At 41.1% G+C, this 22,897-nt stretch overlaps 1 protein-coding gene across 2 annotated transcripts in view; it reads right to left on the bottom strand.

Moving 5' to 3' along the window:
• Nucleotides 1-21,911, bottom strand: part of LOC307260233 (rho GTPase-activating protein 7) — a 35,662-nt gene extending 13,751 nt beyond the window's left edge. The window contains exons 1-9 of one of the 2 annotated variants that reach the window (XM_080040416.1): nucleotides 21,754-21,911; nucleotides 11,207-11,278; nucleotides 11,025-11,106; nucleotides 9,886-9,949; nucleotides 8,250-8,881; nucleotides 7,745-7,958; nucleotides 5,879-6,274; nucleotides 4,392-4,786; nucleotides 3,023-3,199 (exon numbers count right to left, since the gene is read on the bottom strand). In XM_080040416.1, coding sequence (XP_079896542.1) covers nucleotides 3,023-3,199; nucleotides 4,392-4,786; nucleotides 5,879-6,274; nucleotides 7,745-7,958; nucleotides 8,250-8,881; nucleotides 9,886-9,949; nucleotides 11,025-11,106; nucleotides 11,207-11,278; nucleotides 21,754-21,766 — 2,045 coding nt within the window. In that variant the 5' untranslated portion in view covers nucleotides 21,767-21,911. The remainder of the gene's footprint in view (nucleotides 1-3,022; nucleotides 3,200-4,391; nucleotides 4,787-5,878; nucleotides 6,275-7,744; nucleotides 7,959-8,249; nucleotides 8,882-9,885; nucleotides 9,950-11,024; nucleotides 11,107-11,206; nucleotides 11,279-21,753) is intronic. The other variant, XM_080040417.1, reaches the window with a different exon arrangement.
• Nucleotides 21,912-22,897: the final 986 nt, after the last annotated feature.

The following is a 22,897-nucleotide window of genomic DNA, read 5'->3' as shown; positions in this document are numbered from 1 at the left end:
CCTTTTAACCATTAAGACTGATAACTGATGTATTGACTTTCAATTCTATTGGGACACTTGTGTTGTTCTTGATGCACAGGAAAACACATCTGCTGTGCTCAACCTTATACAGTGGAAATGCCAAAGCTTTCTAACTGAGTGCACAGAGATTGACATCCAGAGCACTCAAACAATCAGTAATGAAAAGTCTTCATCTTAAAAGTTATAAAAAAACACATGTCAGCCCTGTAGCTTTTCACAAAGCGTGACAGAGAGAGAACAGTGTCACACATGCACTCTCAACTCTTTTCATCCATCTGTTTTTTTATTCCATATCCAACAGCAGCTCTTGAGACAAACAGTCTATTTTTAAGTAAAGTGCCTCAGAGTATCAGCCGTACCAATCAGCAGTTAAGTGCTGTAGGCCTATTTCTAAGAATCTAGCACTAATTTTGGCATCCGTGATTACATCGTTTAGATGGCAAGAAAGCCTGAAAATATTTTTCTTCTTTTGAATTGTTATTTTCCTAGAGGCGACTTTTTAATCACTGTGTCTTTTAAGAACAAGTGACTGCTGAACTGTGTCACTTTTAGTTTTACTCCTAATCTTTCGATATAAATGCACATTCTACAGGTTGGTAGCTGTAACTAATGGATACAACGTACAGATAAAAGTAGTGATTTTCCAGGACAAATCTTTTTTTCGTAAAGCTATAGCTCAACATCGTAGGAAATACGATTGTCCGCTTTGTGGCGGAGAGTTAGATTATAAGATTGATAGCTCGAGAAATATAAATGGTATCCATTCTCTCATTCAACTCTAGCCTGAGTTTTCTTTTGGGACAATCATTTTCAAGTTTGGCCACATCATGGACATTTCGGAATGTAGCCAGGACGTTATCTCAAGTTGCTCTTATTTCATCACGACGAGTGCTTTTCCCAAACCTGCCCGACATAACAACAAAAACAAAGAAGTATCGCGTGAACCGCCCATGTTTATGCGGGTTAAATAAAAGATGACGGCAGGCACGTCTATAGTTGTATTATTAAACAATATGTTCACATAATTTATGAAAGGAAAGGTCGTTTGCATTTCAGAGTCTGTGCATATTTAAAAAATGATCAAATGTTAACTTAACTCCCTCTAGAGTTCAGGTATTCATTCAGACTCGCATTCTATCGGAGCTGAGACAGGAAGCCTTGTTGATGCTTTTCAACCGGCTGCCAAAGAGCAGCAACACCCGCCGCCAACACACTTTTGATCCTGACAAAATTAAAGACGAATATTTGCAAAGAGCAATTTCGGCAGGGGTTTTCTGTTCAATGCTCAATTCTCACATTTGCCCTTATCTCAATGAGCACAACGCCCTCGGCAAAAATCTAATTTGTTTTTCTACCAAAAGCATAAAACAAGCAGGTCATGTGTTCACTCAGAGCATATAAGAACATAGAAAAAGGTTGAGGAGAGTAGGCTACACGCAAGCAGAATATTTGAATGTTTTTGTTATTCGTAAAAAATAATTTGTCTCAATTTTGCACGAAGGCTTATTCCAAAAACACAGTGTAGGAGGCAAAACACTGATCTCATTAACTCCATTTATGTCAATAAAAAGGTGCAACGAAAACATCCAACATATTTTTTTTTAACAAGCTACAGTCTGAACTTTTTAAAAAGCTGCATAAAAGACCTCAATTTGTTTGCAAAATGGTGTTGTTCGGTTTTGACGTACCCTAGCAACCTGCCCCTATAAGGACATTATACACAAAGAAAGAAAGGGGTCTATACTTCCAACCCAGTAAGAATGAAAGGATAAATCCAGTGTATACCTTTTCAATGTGGCTATTGTGACTGTATATTTCATCTTACTCGTCACCTCTTTTGTTGAGGCTCCTAAGGCTTGGCAAGTAAACACAAGTCTTACATTATACATTCCAAGTGTTTGTCTCTGAACCTGAATACATATAACATCAAATGAACTGAAATTCGGACCTGTATTCCAAACCATTTCCAGGTGTCTTTCTGTGCAGTGCTCGTGTTTAGGCCTTGACCTCAAACACCTTCTGCACAACATAATCTACAGTTTAAGTTCTGTGCTTAATGAGTGGGAACAAATTAAAACTGAGACTGAGAAGAAAAATAGGGGACAAAGACACAATGTGACCCCGCTGAGGGAAGCCAATGCAGTCCAAAATAACCCACAATGCCTCAGCAGTTAACCAGTGAGCGGAAAGGACAACAGAAGCAAACTTCCCTCTGATTTCCCAGGAATACAGACCCAAGGTGAGGCCCCCGCAGTCCTTCCTGTGGTGTCTTTGGAACCCAGTTTGATTCCTCTTGAAGCATGTTGCTGTGTTTTTTTTTTTTTTGTAAGCCGAGGCAAGGTTGCACCCGAGCCATGAATAATGAATGACTTTTCTAAATAGGCTGCCTGAAATATTTACCCTCCGCATGCCCACCTGCCCTCCTTTCCACAGTCGTTTTCCTTGAAGAAGTTTCTCCGTGCAGCTGTGCAGGAGCAAAGAGTCTGGGAATACTTCTGTTTTATTTTGATAGAGTTTTGTTTCTCACCTTCCCATACCAAACTGTGCCGTCAACCTTTTGCTGAACCTTCTAGTTTAATTTCAAGCATGAAATCACCCCCAAACACTTCTCTTTAAAGGTGGAGTCAGTGATTCTGGAGATCCATGTCGACAACATCAGTGAATATCTCCTCACAAGTTGCTACCTATACATGCGGTGTGTGCGCTGAAAAAAAAGCCATTGATAACACACAGCCTAGGCTGTGTTAACAGGCATGTTGCTAGCTACGGTAGGCTCCCTTTATTTACATGCCACTTTACAGAGTCTAGGCTGTGTATTAACCCCAGTTTTTTTAACAGCGCGCACACAGTACGGACAGGTTGCGGATTGTGAGGAGATATTCACTGATTTGACAAAAAATACTCTAAACTGTACTATTTTGTCAAGTATGTTTTATTCAAGATGTAGGGTAAATGTTGTAGGACAAAATAAAAAATCTATGCTTTTCCCACTTCTCCTTACCAGTTCCAGCCCTGCTTGCTGGACGGGGAGTATTTGTCCATGAGAGCGGTGAGTTTCAGCAGCGAGAGCTTCTGCAGCAGGAGGAACTGGGAGACAGACTGGTTCTCCACTCCGGGACATGAGGACATGGAGGGCAAGCTCTGCTCACTGGACCAGTGCAGCTGCTGGCTCACTCTGCTGGAAGCACAGTCAACAGGGACAACAGATAAGTATAGCTCACACACACAAACACAGAAACAGACACACACACACACACACACACACACAAAGACACGCAGACACACACACACACACACACACACAAACACACACACACACACAGAAAGACACGCAGACACACACACACAGAAAGACACGCAGACACACACACACACACACACACACACACACACACACACACAAAGACACGCAGACACACACACACGCAAACACGCATGCTTCTATTTAGTTCCAAGCACAATACCATTTAGCGTGCTGCCTTAATGTTGGCAAGTCAACACTTACAGATAGCATGTTAACCATCATGTTAAATGATCAGGCACTAATATTCTGACCTTTATCATATTAAAAACTAAGCCAGTAAAACGTAAACAGAGCAGGCAATCAGAAACAAGCAGCATTCATCAGCGCACAGTGATGATGCGGATGCCTTTAGAGACATCATAACTTTTTATTGATCTTTGTCTGAGAACAAATATGCAACAACTAAAAGATATAAAAGCAGCACTACAGAGAGGTGATCAAACCTATCCACCATGATGTTCTTGTTTTCATCTTAAGTGCCTACCCAGTAAAGCCACCTTTACTTTGGTTGATGCCCGAGGGAATAAATCCCCATAACTGTTACTATTAGCGCTCTGCTGGACACAAAAGCTGACATCTACAGATACACAGAGCAGCTCAGAGTGTCCCATAATGTGCCTGTATTTGCTGGACCTGACTTTTATTTGCCAACAAAAAAGAAGAAGAAGGAGAATTTTTAACTTAGGAACTTAAATGTCACTACTCTAGTCCCTTGTGTCAATAATGTTTTTAATGACCCTGATCTGTTTTTAACTAAAGTTGTGAAACAATTTGAGTTTAATTGCTTATGAAATAAATTTAAAGCTATAGTACGTAACTTCTGTTGCCTCCATGAGGAATTATGAGGAATTACAACAACACGACACCACACCAGTTAGTAAACACTGTCGTACTGGCAAAATATAGAGAGAGTTTTGTGGAGCTGATAGGCTTAACCAACTTTGTGTCAACATGTTTGGCATTGGCTCTATTGAAACCAACATTCATTGATATGCAAAAAGTTACGCACCATAGCTTTAACTGCAGTTCCCATTTCTTGCATTGAACTCTCCAAGCTTTTTCTCACCTGCTCCTGGGTTGCGGGGATCTGGTCTTGGGCTCTTCTCCGTTAACAGGTACCTTCTCATGGCTGTCTCCATCTCCATCTCCATCCCCCTCCCCCTCCTCTGTACTCTGTGCATCCAGGTGAATGTGGCTGTGTGAGGAGGGGCACGGGGAGGCCGGTGTAGAGACACAGGCCGGTGAGTCCTGGGAGGAAGCAGAGGAGGAAGACGAGCTGGAAGAGGACGTAGAGGAGGAGGAAGTAGAGGAAGTAGAGGAGGAAGAGGAGCCTCTCTGACGGTCTTCCTCCTCTGATAGGTCCTCAGACCAGGTGGTCACCAGTTGTTGGAGGTCGTTGATCCTCTCCAACACGCTGTCCAAGGCTGAGAAAACATCTTCACCTGCCAGCAGCCTACTCACCTGAAAAAGGAAAAAAAAAATCTTTAACATTTAAACGCAATGCCAATAAGCTTTTTTTTCTGTGAGTGTTTACTTCATCTTGAGTTGACTGATTCAGCAGGTTTTAAGAAATTATGGATTTTTTTTTTTGCCATACATCAGTTTTGAGGAACGTTAAAAATGACTGCTTCCTTTAAAAGCCATTATCTAATGACTGCTATGATAATTTTCCTGTCAACATTTGCTTCCATGGCTGCCATCTTGTTGTCAAAAAGTGCTCCAACTTTATTCCAAATGGATCCTCCTCTACTTTTTGAAAGAAATAAGTCACAAGCAATAGTCAAAAAGTGATTTCTAGCTTTCTTGAACAGACTATATAGACTTTATATTAGCATAATCAATATCCTTAAATGGGTTACCTGCGTTCGGTCTTTTTGGAACAAATCTCCCCATCAACAAAGATATAAATGCAGTCCATGAAACACTCTTCCTATAGAGTGACAGTTCAGCACCACGGACAGACACCATTCAACACTCTTTACCTGTTCAGCACCTGGACAGCTCCTTCCTGCTGTGCCACTGTTCTACCGTTCAAAGAATTAGCTTTGTTCCCAAAAAATAAATAAATCCATACATACTGGGATGATTCTTTCCATGTTATTGATATCCTTTATTTTTGGACAACATGGGGGGGGGGGAGGATTACTAAAAAGCTTGAATGAAAGGAAATAGGTCTTATTTATGCTTTCAAGATATTATTTCAGTGTTGATATACAACCTCTTCTTTGACTAGCTTGTGTTAAAAACCATAATAATACTTTACCAGTATTGATGGCCAAGAGACCTAACATTGCAATGTACTGTACATATTAGCATTAGATGTAGGAACTAATCAATTTTAAAGAACGCAAACTTTTCAAATAATTTGATGCTAACAAAGGAACCAGGAGGTAGGCTATGCTAACCCCATCTAAATTGTTTCCTAAAGGGTAGATTCGAAATGGGGGTGAAAAGGCTACAGAAAAATAAATTGGGTTATTTTGCATGACTTTGTTTTAGTTTGACGCAATACAATCCTATACATGTGGATAAAACAAACTCTTTTTTACCCACCTCTGACTCTTCCCCCGTCCGTTCTGCATCGCTTCCACTTCCTCCACTTCCTCCTTCACTTCCAGAGAGCTGCTGGTCGTCGGGCACGTTGTCATAGATACTTATCCGATGATCCAGCGCGGCGAGCGGGCTGGGCACTCCGGCTGACGAGGGTATTTCCTGGTCACCGGCAGTTGTTGCCAGCGACGACGGACCACGCCGGCAACTGTGTCGCGCCCTGTAACCGTGGAAACTCCCGGTCCTCCAGTTGACGGAGGTGTTGTCCATGACGGGGGACAGGATGTGTTTGTGGGCCAGGGAGGTGGGGAAGGTCCCGGGTTTGTGTCCGTGGGGCACCTGGAACACCAGACTCTCGTGGCTGCTGTTGTTGTTATTGTTGATCTGGTTCCTGTAGTCCTGTGGGGGGGGGGGGGGGGGGGGGGGTGAATGGACACATGAGTGAAGGTGTGAATGAAAGGAAAGGAATAGGTAAAGACAGACAATTCCACACAAACTGTTGCTGCAACCTCACAATTATGGAAAGTCGCAGAAATCTTTGAACTTTGACCTCCTACATGTGATCAGTTAATCTTTGAGTCAGAGTTGACATTTGTGCAAATGTTTGAAGAAAACCCTCTGTGCGTTCTTGAGATATTGTGTTCATGAGGCATGATGTCACAGTGACCTTGACCTTTGACCTCCAAAATCTAATCAGTTCATCCTTGAGTCGGAGTGGAAATATGTGCAAAGTTTGAAGAAAATCCCTCAAAGTGTTCATGGGATATCACGCTCATAAGAATGGCCCAAGATTTCTAAAACAAAAACTGAAAGGATTGCCATAAAATTTGGTTCCCACATTCACTACTTTGCCTTTCAGGATGAATTTGAGTAACTTAAGTGATCCTCTGATTTTTCATTTAGTGTAGATGTACACTCAACAAAAATATAAACGCAACACTTTTGTTTTTGCTCCCATTTTTCATGAGATGGACTTAAAGATCTAAAATTCATTCCAGATACACAATTGTACAATTTCTCTCAAACATTGTTCACAAATCTGTCTAAATGTGTGATAGTGAGCACTTCTGCTTTGCTGAGATAATCCATCCCACCTCACAGGTGTGCCACATCAAGATGCTGATCTGACATCATGATTAGTGCACAGGTGTGCCTTAGACTGTCCACAATAAAAGGCCACTCTGAAATGTGCATTGTTTTGCTTTATTGGGGGTCTGGGGACTCAGAACCAGTCAGTATCTGGTGTGACCACCTTTTGCCTCATGCAGTGCAACACATCTTCTTCGCATAGAGTTTATCAGATTGTCAATTGTGGCCTGTGGAATGTTGGTCCACTCCTCTTCAATGGCTGTGCGAAGTTGCTGGAGACGGCTTATGGTGGCGAAATGAACATTCAATGCACGAGCAACAGATCTGGTTGACATTCCTGCTGTCAGCATGCCAATTGCACGCTCCCTCAATGCTTGTGGCATCTGTGGCATTTTGCTGTGAGACAAAACTGCACATTTCAGGGTGGCCTTTTATTGTGGACAGTCTAAGGCACACCTGTGCACTAATCATGATGTCAGATCAGCATCTTGATGTGGCACACCTGTGAGGTGGGATGGATTATCTCAGCAAAGCAGAAGTGCTCAATATCACACATTTAGACAGATTTGTGAACAATGTTTGAGAGAAATGGTACAATTGTGTATCTGGAATGAATTTTAGATATTTAAGTCCATCTCATGAAAAATGGGAGAAAAAACAAAAGTGTTGCGTTTATATTTTTGTTGAGTGTAGATGTGGACGATGACAAACATTTGTGCTTAACATCCATAACATTAGCATTTTTAACTCTTTTATTTCCTCGACCCCGCTTGGACCGACCTCTGTCCCTGTGAGGTTGTGGTTGTTCCGGGTGGTTCCTCCACCCATCTCCACGTTGCTGTTGGAGCGTTTGCAGTTGCTCCTGACGCGGGCCACGGGGCTGGGCGTGCTCACCGCGCTGCTGCTCTCTGATTGGCTGTTGCTGCTGCTGCTGCTGATGGTGTGAGGAGACGAGGGAGAGGAAGACGCCCCACTGCTGGCTCCACCCTGCACACTGGGAAGTAGAAATAGGAAGTTAGTACAGTTAGTAAAGATAAAGATCTTTAACATGTTTCAAAACGTTCTTAGTCTGAGTAAGGACCCTGATCAGTCCAATGTTATTTTCCATCTTGTTTGATTTTCATAGATAATAATAATAACACATTTGTACATTTTTGTATTCACTCTTCAAAACTAACGTCTTTTTAAAATTACGATTATAACCTGGGGATCTAGTTTGGGCATTCAGGAAACAGCTTTATAGAATGTCCTCCATTTTCAAAATATTGCAATCGACAATCCTCACCTTGATGGACATTGGAGCCTCTCCATCCTTTCCTCCTCTTGGACGTGAACCGGCCCGCTGACAGTGGCCCGACCTCGACTGCCGTTGTTCCCCCCTCTCCTATGACTGTTCGGGAGGAGGCCAGTTGTCCCTCTGAGCCTCAGTTTCTCCATCTTCTTCAGCAGACTGGTGCCCTTCTTTCTGGGCGGTTTGTCTGGGTAGACGCCTTCACCCTCCAGACTCATGGTGGTGGATGACCCTCCACCACTTCCTCCTCCACCGCCGGGGGAGGGAGGACCGCTGAACGAGTTGTCCAGGGAAAGTGTCTTGTTTGTGGAGGAGCAGCGGGAGGAGCTCCTGCTGGTCTCCTGGTCGTCTGTGGTGCTGGCGGTGGTGGCGGTCGCGGAGGTGGTCGGGCTGAATCTGTGGCCCCTTTTGTGGCCTTCGCTGTCAGTGCTACTGGAGCTGTGGATGGAGCAGACGTCATGGCGATCGCTGAGGTCACACAGGGAAACGTCCCGGGATCCAGAGGGGCTGTGAGACAAGCGGAGGATTTCGATGTTGGAGTCGAGGCGTCGCCATCTCCGCGCCCGCCTGTCGTAGGCCCAGTTGGGGCTGATGGCACAGAAGTCTTCCTCGTCATGGTCGTCTCCCTGGAAGAACATTGTGAAGGTTCATATACACAAAGAGGAGCAAACAAAAAATCTGCATAAGGCACACACACATATTCGAAAAGTAAACACACAGTAATAATAATACATGCAGAGGTTATAGGCATACATAATAATCTGAAAATAGAAGACATGCACTCAAACAAATATTGAGGCCCCGCAATGCAAATGCACACACACACACACACACACACACACACACACACACACACACACACACACACACACACACACACACACACACACACACACACACACACACACACACACACACACACACACACACACACACACACACACACACACACACACACACACACACACACACACACACACACACACACACACACACACTCGATTTTTTGAATCACAACACCATTATACATTCATACAAACATCTTTGTAAAAAACTATTCACAGTATCTCTTTACTTGGGTTGGACTTTATAATATGAATTTAGAATGCAGCTAGATTGTTTTGAGAATAAAATCTGGTATGCACCAGAAAGTTATTTATTTATTTATTATTTGACAATGACACTTAAGGGTCCCTGTACTTAAACAAATAAACTCTAGAAATAAGCTAGATATAGCTGAAGGGAATCATTGATGTAAGAGTGATTGCATAGAATTACATGATATAAAGTGTGTCTTGAGATAAGATTTTATCACAGTTTCAAGAAATCTTATTGAGTAATGTTATTCCCAGTTACCATTTAAAAAAATATAATATAAAGGCCTTAAACTAAAGGCATTTAAAATCCATGTGTCTATAACAAACAAAAACAGCTTTCGTTAAGAATAAACTTCTTTTCCCACCCCTCTTTCTTTGTGGCCTAGAAAGAGACTGATCAGCTGATATCAGTCAAAATCAAATGATGCTTAATGAGTCGATTTCATGGTGTTTCACCCTCCAACAGCTCTGACTTCTCCAATATGAGAGTCCTGCTGTGTTTGAGGTTCTCTGTATTTGCTCACGACACTCACCCTGCTTTTTGATCTCCTCGGCTCCAGCCTCACTTCCACGCATTTGTTTAAAGTGCTTAATCTCCTGAAAGAGGAACGGGGACAAGGGTGGTGGTTAGACTGGCAGTGTCAGTGTCATTTATTAATAACCTCAACACATTTACTTCTGATCTGTGTATCATACTTTCATCGTTTGGCCTCATAATAGGGTAAATTATTTGCCAAGAGTTTCTTAAACAATGCAGACTTACAATCGAGGGAGTTGTGTGTGTATTATAGTATATATATAGTAAACTTGTGAACAGAAGGCCACCCGTTTAATCCTTGGACCAGCAGAATAAATCTATATAGAAATAGTGGCACTTGCACACTCCTCACTACAACCAATCTGGTGCCTTTGAGCAAGGCACTATACCTCAAAATGCACCATTAGCCACCGATGATTTTGCTCATGCATGAGAAACTAGCATGGTTGAGAAAAGTTAAAGTCACAACCAGCAGTGGTTAAAAGAAAACCTATAAAAGAGTCCTCTGTTGCACCTGTAACTACACTGATTTCACGCCCCGACTACAACATCGCTCCCCGGAGGAGATAAAATACAAGATCTACATCTGGTATTAGCTGGTGTAGCATCCCCTAGTTGATTAGGTAACACAATGAAGAGCGTGGCATCATTCAGTATGGCATCATCAAACAGGGCAGAGTCAGTTTTGCTTTAGGGGTCAACTTAGAGGGCGCCAAACTCCAGTCATTAAAAGTTTCATCTGCACTGATGACAACACTTATACCGTGGGTAGAATGATCTACATGTGTGTGTATTTACAATAGTTTTCTACATCTCTATATCCTAATTTGTATAGACTTTTAAAATAATAAATATTAGTTTTACAGGGTAATTTGTAACTGTGATACACATAATGTGTGTGGGGTAGAGAAACAGAAAGACAACTCTATAACCCAATCCAGTACAAACTATGTCCTCACAAAGACAGTAAGTGTGATTAACACTTCTCTAACACTGAACATTAACACTGTAGCTTCTGCTGTGGTGTTGTATTGTTTAAATATTCAACTATAAATGCTGTTCACAATTTTACACACCCACACCTCTTGTACAGCATTTGAAAATAGATAGTTATCCCCCCCAAGTATGTATTACCTGAAGAGCGAATCGAGGGCATCCTTATCCAGGAAGTGGTGATCGCGCTTGGCCCACTCTATGTCAATGGGGAACCTGCCATCTGACACACAGACAAGACAAATGAAACAATAAGACGCTGCTGTATCATCTCAGAGTTGACACAGCGGGGCAGAGGATTACACAGACAGCCTCATATTTACCTTTGAATAATTGCACATACTGAGGGAAGCCAGCCGCTCGCAGCCAATCACAGGCCTCCTTGGCTTCAATCTCTGCAAACAGGGGGGAAGGGGTGGGGGCGGGGGAAGGGGTGGGGGCGGGGGGGGGGGGGGGGGGGCAACAGCATTTGGTTCAATTATAATCTTGTCATGCTCCACCTGCTTTTAAGAGGGCAAATATTTGCACTTAATCAGCCGTCTGTTTATGAAGTTTAATTACATTTGCATTTGGGCTAAAAAAAAAAACATAAATGGAGAAAAAAAAACTGGAAGCACACACACCCACACAGGCTATTAATTATGTGTGACTCTTGGAAGAGGCCATTTTTATTACAGTTAATTGGCTGAGTGTGGGGAGGGGAGCTTCTGGGGAGAAGAAGGAGATGTTTTCCCCCTCCTCTTCTATCCATCTGCCTTGATTCTTACTCTGAATTTCTTGTTCTCACACGCTACTCATTGATTGCAAATGGGTTTATTTCTAAAATAATGGTTGAACTGAAATGAACATTCTGATCTATGAGAATCATTTGTGAGAAATTTGGAAGTCCACACACATCTGTTGTTTGTCTGGATTGTCAAAGTGGGGATTAGTCAACATCTGGCCACCATCCCCAAACCTTAACAAACATGTTAAGAACTATTAGTGACCTAAGTAAAAGTATGTAAGTATAATAAGGGACATTTTTTAAATTAAAGAAATCAATGCAGAACTATTTCCCCTGTGACTATTAGATACCATGTCATTAGATAATAATTATTCATGCACTAAATGTAAAATCAGGATTTTACTGTTGTAGTCGGTTGAGGTGGACAACTTTTATATATTTTTTTTAACTAGACTCCAATTAAAAATTATGTCATGATGGATTAATATTCTGTTTTTTCTTCCATTTCTTCATCCAAATTGCTTTTTAATAATGATCAAAATAGTGTGAACTAGTGAAACTAGTCTGATTCCTCAACTCAGAGGCCTTTAGTTTCGACACTGTTCTAAAACTTTTGCTCGATATACATGTCCTTACACACAGAGTGCAGAGAATGCAAATTTTATGACTTTAACATTTCCTTCCATAATTTTAATGACCTGTAATCTCACCCAACTCCTAAATTGTGCTTTTAATGTGAATTTGAGGTGTATTCAATTTAAATGCAGATCTTCCCTTCTCCATAAAAGTACATTAAAACCATATTTTGAAAAAAAGTATGTCTGATATCAAGTCAGGGACACAAGGGCAAGAATAAATTAACACTCCCCTCTGTACTGTAGCCTTTTTATGAGAAACCCATTAAAACGGAACACAGACATATACTTGATGCGATGCTTGACATAATAAAGCTCTAGCATACACTTAGACAAGAAACACAAATAGAACCAGACACACTAGAGTACAGGCTTAATCAGCACCACCTCGCTTCAAAACAAAATTAAAGATATCTGAAGTGGACTACCTCTGCATACAGTATATATCTCCATACATACATACACAACCCATCAACCCTAGCCGCAGTCAAGTGTGTCTGCAAACACTTTTGTACAAGCAATGTATTAGAAAAGGCTGAGTGGAAAAGCAAACTACAAGAAGATGTTCACACTTTTTCTTTTTTTTGTTGGATTTAGGATGTTTACAATACGCAGCATTTTCTCAGGCTGGTTGCACAGCTCAGAGAAGGATTTAGATTTTACTGAGCGGTCTCAAAATATGTGAGACCATAGCCCTCTCTCGTGAAATGTTAAACCTGCTCTCTCTCTCTCTGCGTGCATTAAGAGGCCTGTCGTGGTTAGAATACTGCCAAGGGCAATTCCTGTTTTCATATTCAGACAGCATGAAATAAGGCCCACATTAGTTCCCACTAAAGAACAACAACGGCAGTTTTCACATGACTGATCGCTTTTTCAAACACTTCTTGTCTGGTGTTTTATTTATTTTTTACTGCCTGCTTATTCACTTCAGCCGAGATGAAAGGAAAGAGACCTAATGCACATCTGTATTTCTTGTGTGACTTTTCAAAAGTTTTGTCAAATTGACAGCAGGATGTAAACTTGTTTATATACCCAGTTGCCCAGGCAGGGGGAGGGAGGGGGTCAATGAAAGCATTTTAAAAGCAAAGCAGATGGTCCAGATATGTAAACTCTATTGGACGTTTAGCAGATATGGTAGTCATCCAAATGACACAAGGAAAGAAAGAAATACAGCAGTAAACTGACTAAAACTGAGGAACAGGCAAAGGAATTAAAGATTGAAAAAATACAGTCGAATTAGCATAAGTTTGTTTATTTAAACACTCCACATGTCCATCCGGTTACACACCTGAGTGAACACAGAGACCATTTTTCCGGCGTAACGATGGAGATGTGACATTTGAGACAGAAAGGGGATCAAGTGTGCTTGCAGAGCGGCGGCCTCACATGTCCGCTAGAAGGATCTGTAAATCCAGGAGGGATATGTGGATTTACCAGGAGTGAGAGCCCTGAATTTAGCGCGTGGCACCCACACCACTGCTTCACGCCTGACATCACTCAGAGCACTGTTCCGATCCAACATTGGAAAAACACAGCCCATCACGTTGCAACCTCTGGGGTCAGAACATTTAAAAGCTCCTGTCATTTTTAACCAGTTTTCCACGTGAAAAAGCTCTAATATTCTGCTGGTGGCTGGCTTTGAGCTTAGAGAAGTTGCTTCTGTTGAAAAAGTCTGAGGTTGCAGTCCTAAACACTGAAGGAAAAATCTCAGTGGGGAAAGTGAGTGGTTAATATTATTGTTATTAGAATAATCTTGGAAGTGGATGGATTGAAGTAATAGGTAGAACTGGGAATTGTAGTTTTTAGAAGAAGTTCCTTAAACAAGTGTGAAAAAGTGACATTTGTTTGGGCATATTCAGTTTCCGGTTTTCAAGTTTTGTCACAGGGGTCAACAATACGACAATACAGTTTTCTTTCAAATTGATTCAGGAGCAACCCCTCTCTATATTTTAGTTCAGCATTCACGTAAGTGATTGTATCTGCTGGTGCTCCCATTTAAAACATGAGCACATCGGGCAATGGCCTCTTCCCATTTCCCAATGACTGTGTTTCTGAGGAAGTTGTGATTTGGCCCCTCTGGACTCCCGATAAAGAGATTTGGATGTGTGATTAGCGCGGCTCCGCCCTGCTAGCGCCAGGAAGCCGGACAGCGTGTTGCTGGATGCTGGGGAGGAACTGACTGGGGACGGTGGGGTTACGTGCTCAACGGACCGTTTCTGTGTTTGGCTTTTACAGACTGCCACTGAACACCACAGCTTTGACTTGGACTGAACAGAAACACTGTGAGCCAGAAATTAGGGTAATTTAGGGAAAAACAGTTAGCCTGGCACTCTTCAAACGTAACAGAATATGCCAACCAGCTCATCTAAAGCTCAATAATCCACATGTTATACCTTGTTTGTTTTAGTAATAATAATGACAATTTGCTATTTAACCTTCAGTACATGCCAGACTATTTCTTGGCCGGGATCGGTTACTCTATAGAGCTGATTTTCTGGCAGCTGCTCGGGCACATATTCCGTTCTTGCACGATAAAAAGTGTTGGCGAGCTTTATAGATGCTGGTAGGAATATCCACAGTTTACATGTTGTGATGTTAAACTATTTTAATATTCTGCATCAATGGCACAATTCTTTTTTGGGGACACTAATTTGCTTAGGCTAATTAGTTTAGCAGCTCCTCTTTTTATTTTCAGCTGAGGTGAAGTCATGTCTGGATACTGGAGGTACAAAAGCAGATGTTGATCCATCAGATTGACCATATTTGTCATACAGAATAAGGCATCCACAAGCACTTGTACAGACACTGCCAAACATGATTATCATCAGAGATTATTTCAAAAGGTAAACGCTTTGGAGAGAGCCAGGTTAGCTCTTTTCCCTTGTATCCACTCTTTATGCTAAGTTAAGCAGACGGCTGGATGAAGAGTCATATTTACTTTATAAACAGGAGGGCTGTATCGATCTTCTCATCTAACTGTTGGTAGTGAAAGTGAATATGTGTATTTCCCAAAATATTACTATACTTTTAAAGGTACACTATGCAGTTACAGGGGAGGGTCATGTGTTTACATTTGCAGATCCTGGAGTTAGTTCAATCTCTACAATGTAACTTATTGAATAATTGTACAATCATATATCAAAACAGAATTATTTTGAGGCACCTGGAACCAAATGTGAAACTAGAATTATGCATGTAAACAAAAATGCGGGCCCTGCTGCTGTAAACAACAACAGTGAGACAGTTACCTCTCAGGTAGCTTTCTAACTGTCTAACAGTGTTCATGGGATCCACTTTTCCGGTGAGGAAAGTCTGTTGATTCAGTTATGAGAATATACCTTCGAAAATGTTCACTTCTTTGACAAACTCAAAATGACATAGTGCACCTTTAAGCGGAGGTGAAATAGAAGCAAGACACACTGACTGAAGCCTTCTAACCCCTTAACTGAGTTACATGACAGTTATCTGACCTCTGCATCGAATCAAATCTACAAGAAGACCAAAGCTCAACTTTCTGCTTTTATCCGACACACACTCAGCCATATTTTTGAGCCACACCATGTCTTCAAAATCCAACGTTTAACTGATGTTTTTAGGACTTCCGCGCCTCCTTTACGCCTCACTGACCACCTGTGTAGCTTGTGGGAGCTAAAGTGCAGTCACTGCTCCGCTAGCAGTTCAGGGAGATGCTTGAGAGAGAGAGAGAGAGAGAGTCTCACAGGGTTTGGAGAGGTCAAGAGATCACAGGTATGTCAGCTGTCAAAACCATGAACAATGTTTTCCTCTTTCCTGGCTGCTGTTTCTCTGTCAGTCCAGTCAACTCAGCACAGGAAAAGTTTAGGATGACTGCGGTTACAGAGAGGCCTATACTAAAACTCCCATACAAAGCATTTTAATCCCAAAGCTTTATCAGAAGTTAGTTAGTAAAATGATTACTGTTGATGTGTCTTGGTGTGACAGCTGATATGAGGCATAATAATCAGCATAATGTTCATTTGTCATTAGTTTGAAAACTAACCAACAAACGAAGCACATAAATAAATGTCCCTTCTGTCTGGGCAATCCAAGTGAGGTTTCCTTGAGCGATATCTTATAATACTCCTGCTGGCATGACATATTTCATTTTGATCATCCAGACAAAACTTTGCTTAGAAGTTTACAGAGTTTAAATGGCCTCATTGTGATATACATTAGCATCAGTGTGAACCACGTTGTACAAAAGCACAGATGGTAAATTACTGTTGTTGCAGAAAGATTCAAATAACAAATGAAGGATACCGCTGCGTGTACAAGTATGCGCTTTACATCAAAACTGCTGCTGATGTATTGGTGGGAGTCATAATAAATTCCTTAACTGTTTTGAGAAATGATATTTGTAAAAGTTACTGGATGAGCAACTTTCATTAAAATAATCTTTGGAGTCCAGAGAACTTGAAACTAAACAAGACAAGCTAGTATACTGTAATTTGTCGGGCAAATTCAGATGTGACTATTGAACTGTGTTAGTGTGCACTCATAGAGGACCTAATCCCCCTTGTTAATTATCCAACAGGAAAAACACACAATGAACAACACTGCGTATAGAGCAGCAAAGAAAAAGAAAACAAGTCTCACACACTTGTCAAAAGGGAACAAAAAAACCTATTAACCTCCAGGCTGCATGTTTCTCAAGCCGTTATAATAGGCTGTATCCATGTCAGGCATTCAGATGACCCTTCTGTACACAGCAACATGCAGTGATACAGCAGCAGCACATATATCAAGTAAGTAGAAATGAGAAGAAGAAAAAGAAAAATCTCATAACAAAATCTCGAAAAATGACAGTCATCACATGGCTTATTCACAACATCTTCGTGTGTCCATACAATGAGCAGTGAAGAGCTTTGAGAAAGATGGTACCAGGAACATCAAGCTTACAAAGAGTAACCCCCCCCCCCCCCCCCATGCTAAATAGTTTTTACAAATAGTGATAAGAATTAATCAATTGTAAATGTCCAGATTGATGTTCAGTTGTACTTGAGACTATAGAAAATAGGCTTTTAAAATACATCTTGTAAACACTTGAACACAATTTTTTCCTGTTGCATAATACAACGTACACTAACGTTTTGTGGAGTTGATGCTTTGGAACAGGACACATTAGTTAACGATGGAACAAATGTCTTTCTGGGGGTTTGGAGAGGTTAAAGTCCCTGATGTTGATTGGCAATTACTGTGCCATTAGAGTGATTTTCCTCCCACAAACTGTCATGACTCATTCCTCTTCACAGCAATAGGTCTCCGGAAAAAGCTTTAACGTTGCCACTTCTCGCCTGATCTAACTAACAATGCACCAAAGTTCTAACTAACAGAAACTTTCTTTTTCCAAAGTTCAACCTTGGCACCATTTTGAATGGTTTTTCCTGCAAATTTGCCAGGTTAACTAGGGTCCTGAATGGAAAGCTGACTGAGCATGCACATTGATTAAGACCCAGGTTTTTTTAAAAGACCTTCACATTGGCACATTTTGAGACCGGGGCCAATACGTTTTTGTTTTCTGAAGGTTTTGAAGAGTTATGGGATTGTGTGTGTGTGTGTATGTGTGCGTGTGCATATGTGTGTACACAATCTTAAAAGACAAAGAAAGGAATAGTCGGACTTGCTCAAAGTCTGGAGTAAACCAGCAGAAAACAATGCAATCATATTAAGCCAACAACAAGAAACATATTCTCAAATTTAGTATCAGGCCAACAATGACTTCTGAGAATGAGATTGCACAGTAAGACTGACTGCATATGTAAATGTTAACACTGCTTCATTCTGCAGGTTCTTACAGATTACATAACTGACCCCAGCAGTCCAAGGTGAATCCAGAGAAAATCCACAGTTAATATGGAAAAAGTTTTAATGGCGACTATGACGGTGATCCTGCCGTCTGCCTATTGTCACTTGTGAGGTGACAAAAGGGGGAAAAAAAGAATTGATTTAACCCAGACGAAGGACTCGGAGAACTACAGCTGCTGTGGAACATCAGTGTCTGTGTCAAGTTACATTCTTCCAAACGGAAGAGATTAAGTGATAACGGTATGAACTGTTAGCATCGCTCTCACCTGTTTGTCGTGCAGAGAAGGGTTTGTACTGAAGAGTGTCAGGTTAATAAAAAAAAACATTCCTGCTGCGATACATTCTGTGTAAGGATTATGCCACAAGGGCCATTGGCGTGTTTTTGTCAGCAAATTATTGTTTTCACCTGTTCAAATTAGTATTATTTTAATTTAATTTAATTTATATATTTTTTTGTTATTCACAAATTTACCTTCCCAAAAAGGTCCATTTTGACTAATTTTGTCTTTAGGAAATCTAAAATGTAAGTTTGGATTGAGGTTCTAGCAATTTACAACTGTTGCCAACGAGAAAAAAAAGCCACAAAATCTGATTTGAATGAATTTCTTTGCCAAATTATTCTCCCACTATTGTGGGGGAATAATTTGTCTGGCATGCCATTTGATTGGTCACATTCATGTCCTCCTGGCAACCCTTTGTAAGATGCCACATATTTTCACAAGACAACGATTTTCATGGAACCCACACACACACACACACACACACACACACACACACACACACACACACACACACACACACACACACACACACACACACACACACACACACACACACACACACACAGCTCAGCTGGCAGGTATGGCTGTGTTTGCAAATACGTAGGTACAGTATATAATTCCTGCACTGCATGCTGTTGCCCTCCGTTGCTAACAACACTGCCTTTCATGAACCTTTGTGCCAGTGGAAAGATGGCTTTACTAGGTTCGGATAAACACGCTCAGGTTACAGAGAAGCAAATTGGAGCAACTACAGGGGTATTCTGTAGAACCAGATATGACACACCGCCTCAGCATTTTGCCACCGGGCAGAGAACCAACTGTCATCAAGCCAAGCCAAACTGAACTATAGAGAGCTTACGTACTTCATTTTTTTCTTTTCTTAAATCTTGGAGCACTGCACCTGTTGTGTTCTTCATCCAACATTTACATTTCTATTCAACTTCCAACTGCTTCTGAGATTCAAACCTGCCAATAATGGTGCTTATAGTACCTCCCATACTAGATGACGTGACTTTTTAAAAACTATCAACCTGCCCTATAATCAGTTCCACAATTATGTGAAATGATATGTGCCCTGTACAGAAAACTAGAGGAATACTTGAATTCATGAGGAAAGGATGTTTTAGAATAACAAAAGCAGCACAGAGATGTGCCTTCAATCACTGTCTAGGAAGGCTCCATGAGTCATTTGCTTGAATTCTAGGCGTAGTCAAAGGGAAATGGCCAACTATACCCTGCAGGCACTTGGGCTAGGCTTCTACCATTTTCACAGGCATCATATTTGTTTCAGGCTTTACACTGATGATTGAGAAGTTATGTAATTGTTCAGACACATAAACCTTTTTAAACTTGAGTCGAACAGTGATCCAACTCTTACTGGCTTTCGCATCAAACAATGTCAGCCTTGCTGGAAGAAATCTGAGAATTTTAATTAATTGATTATCCAACCCAATTGACTCATGAATTCATCTGAGGAATAAAAAAGGCCTTTGCAGAATATGGTTTCTTTCTACACCAGATACTGCTTTCAATTAGACTCAAGATTATTTGGATTGGTCCATTTTAAGTGTAGTTCAAAGATTTGTTTATAAAGTGTAGTGGCCTACCCCTTTATACCCCTTTGACTTGACATCACTGCAAATGAGGGTCACCCCTCAATTCATCTCAGACAATTCTGAATGAATCTAAAACATTGGTTTGTCCATGAATTTCACGTTTTGATAGTCAATGAGCCACATGTACTGTATATGTAGTAGGTAGAAACAACTGTAGCCTACCCCTGAAGGAACTGTCCAGGCAAAACAAGCACCTGCACATCCCTGGTTGAGTCTAAGGTTTAACAGCACAGCTTTAAGTAGAGTTTTTGAAGAAGAAAAGTCCACTTATGAACTATTAATACCATCTGTACTTTGTCTCTGGGCCAGTTTAGGGCCTTCTTACAAAAATATCTGGTAAAATGTAGATATTTATTAGATATACTGAGATATTTCCAGTACCTACAGTACAAGTTTTTTCCCCCACACTAAATACCTCAACTTTCCAAATGCTAGCAGCGAGCATCAGGTTTTGGTGTCAGAATGAAAGGGCAAAGGTTTCTTTCCAAAGGCTCCATTATGCGCTGATGTTCACCACCAGTCAAAAAATAAAAATAAATCCAAGTGGAAAACCACAAGGACCCAATTTTCATAGGAGCAAGAGCAGGAAATGGAACAACATTCATTGCAGTAAAGACTGAAGTGAAACGTTTCCATTTATTGTGAGTGGGAACACTTTCAGTTTCTTGTTCTTACAATGCAATGCAACAAGGTCAGCTTGTGTTGGCTCCGCGGAGGTTTTTGAAAGGCCCACTCCCTCTGTGTGTAAAAAGTGTAGAAAATAACTAAAGTAGACAGACAAAAGGCAGATTGTGAGTTAAAAAAAGCAAGGTGTCTAAAAGGAACTCAACCAGGAAAGCCAAAAACGTTGACTGGCACACAACTACACGGGAAGGTAGAGGTACATTTCTACAACATGTAATGGGAGGTGCACATTTGGCAATGTCCACATATACTACTGTTTAAAGCAAACATGCATAAATAAAACCCAATCTGCAGATTTCAGGTAACAGATGTAATTGTTGAATAATGTGCATATGCTTTTCATACAGAAGTGCATTCATTTAAAGATAAGCACATATTCAAAAGGCTTTAGGCCCGAACTTCTATTACAATGTGTTAACATTTGTTGTTTGGTTTAGCTCCAACAGATCACATGTTAAAAGTAACCCACGCACATTCACAATGAATCCTACGCTCTTCCTGCCACGGACAAAAGCATTTATACCAGCAGAGTTCAAAATGGAGCTCGTGATGTTTTCATTCAGGCCCACGGCCTTCGAACAACAAAGAGCTCTCAGTCGATACCAGAGTGCTTCAAATTTCTTTTTTCTGCCTCATGAATCAAGAATGACCCTTTTTACAACTGGTTGAATTGATTAAAACTGTAAACACCTATTCAAAAGATATGCTGAAGACTAGGTACTAAACACCATTCCAGCCTGTAATGTACATTATAATGTGAAGCCTTTTTTTTCCAATTACTTCAACAAACTCAGAAGACACTTTTATACACAGTATGTAGCCCAGGAGCCATATTCTGTTCTAATTAAGATTTAATCAGGTCCTATTTAAATAACACTCATCAAGCCTATCAACCAATCATCTCCTTATTCATCAAGCACTAATTGGCAATTGTCTTTAAAAACAAACAAAAAACAAAACAGGAAAAATTGAGAAGCTAAGATTCTAATTATACCACTGTCTGTCATATTACTAAACATACTAAGTTGCTTTGGATAAAAGCGTCAGCTAAATGAAATGTAATGTGACGCACAGTATAGGAGCTGTAGGTGGACACATACTCACTTGTGATCAACATGCTTCTTGGATGAAGGAAACTTTAGCAAACTTCCATGTTACCGAAACGAATAGATGAAGATTCAGAGCCACACAGATATTTACAGAATTAAATCCAAAGGAAAAAGAAAGAAAAAAAAAGGTCATAAATCCAGCATTAGGCAGTAAAGTCCAGTTGCACTGGTCAGGTTGGGCATCATGTTAATGAAGTCATTGTTGAAGATTTCCCGTTGCTCCCTACCACTCCCCTTCCTCTGGCTCGGACCAGACCATCTGAACGCAGAGAGGAGGGGCAGGGGGAGTGGGGGGCATCCTAAAAATAACCACAGGGAAACACTTCAGACACATGAGCGCCTGCCTGAGGAGACTGACATAACTTTGAGTTTAAAACATGTAAAAAAGGGCATGACAAGGCAACAGCCAAATTTGGGGAGATAAAATCTGTAAAAAGTGATATTTTGTTGACCCTCCCTGGAAGGAAATGATGGATCCCAACAGGGTGAGCTGGCTTCCTACATGGTATACGGAGGGTGATCACATATTTCCATAGGGGGCAGGAGTTGGCTTAGGATGCTGGCAACATTTACTTTTTTTTTTTCCCCTTTCCGAATGCTATAATTTAATCTAGACCATTCAGAGAGTTCAGAGTTCCACTTTGACTCAAATGAGGTCCGTAGTGAAACCTGTGATACAAATCAATATTCTCCTTTGATTGGGCCCGGGCCTGTCAAACCCCCTCAGATGATGAAACTGCAACTGCAAAGAGAAAGGAGGGGAGTGAGGAAATTAACAAGATTCTCTCCCTTTTTTCAGATGAAATACTTCCTGCCAGCTCCAATCTTTGACCTTCCCATTTGGGAGGGGGGGCGGGGGGGGGAGGCGCCTCAGATGAAACAAAAAGAGCGATATCCCAGTGGGCGTATGACTCAGCACAAGGAGGATAAAGTCCTTGCCGTGCCCCTAATAGTTCGTAGTTCTTCAAGGTTTCATCTTGGCTCAGTCCAAGGTACACCATTAGCGCTAATGGCATTCAATTTAAAGCGGAGGTGTTTGATTATGGGATTTTAAATGTGTATAACTCCCCGGGAAAGGAGTGGAGTGAAGAGCGGTTTCAGCGTGATTCGGAACATTAATTCACAATCGGGAGAAAGGG

Source organism: Ammodytes marinus (assembly GCF_949987685.1).
Source record: "Ammodytes marinus genome assembly, chromosome: 14".
NCBI classification, from domain to species: domain Eukaryota; kingdom Metazoa; phylum Chordata; class Actinopteri; order Uranoscopiformes; family Ammodytidae; genus Ammodytes; species Ammodytes marinus.
Note: the sequence above shows the minus strand (reverse complement) of the source record. Positions and strands in the feature narration are given on the sequence as shown.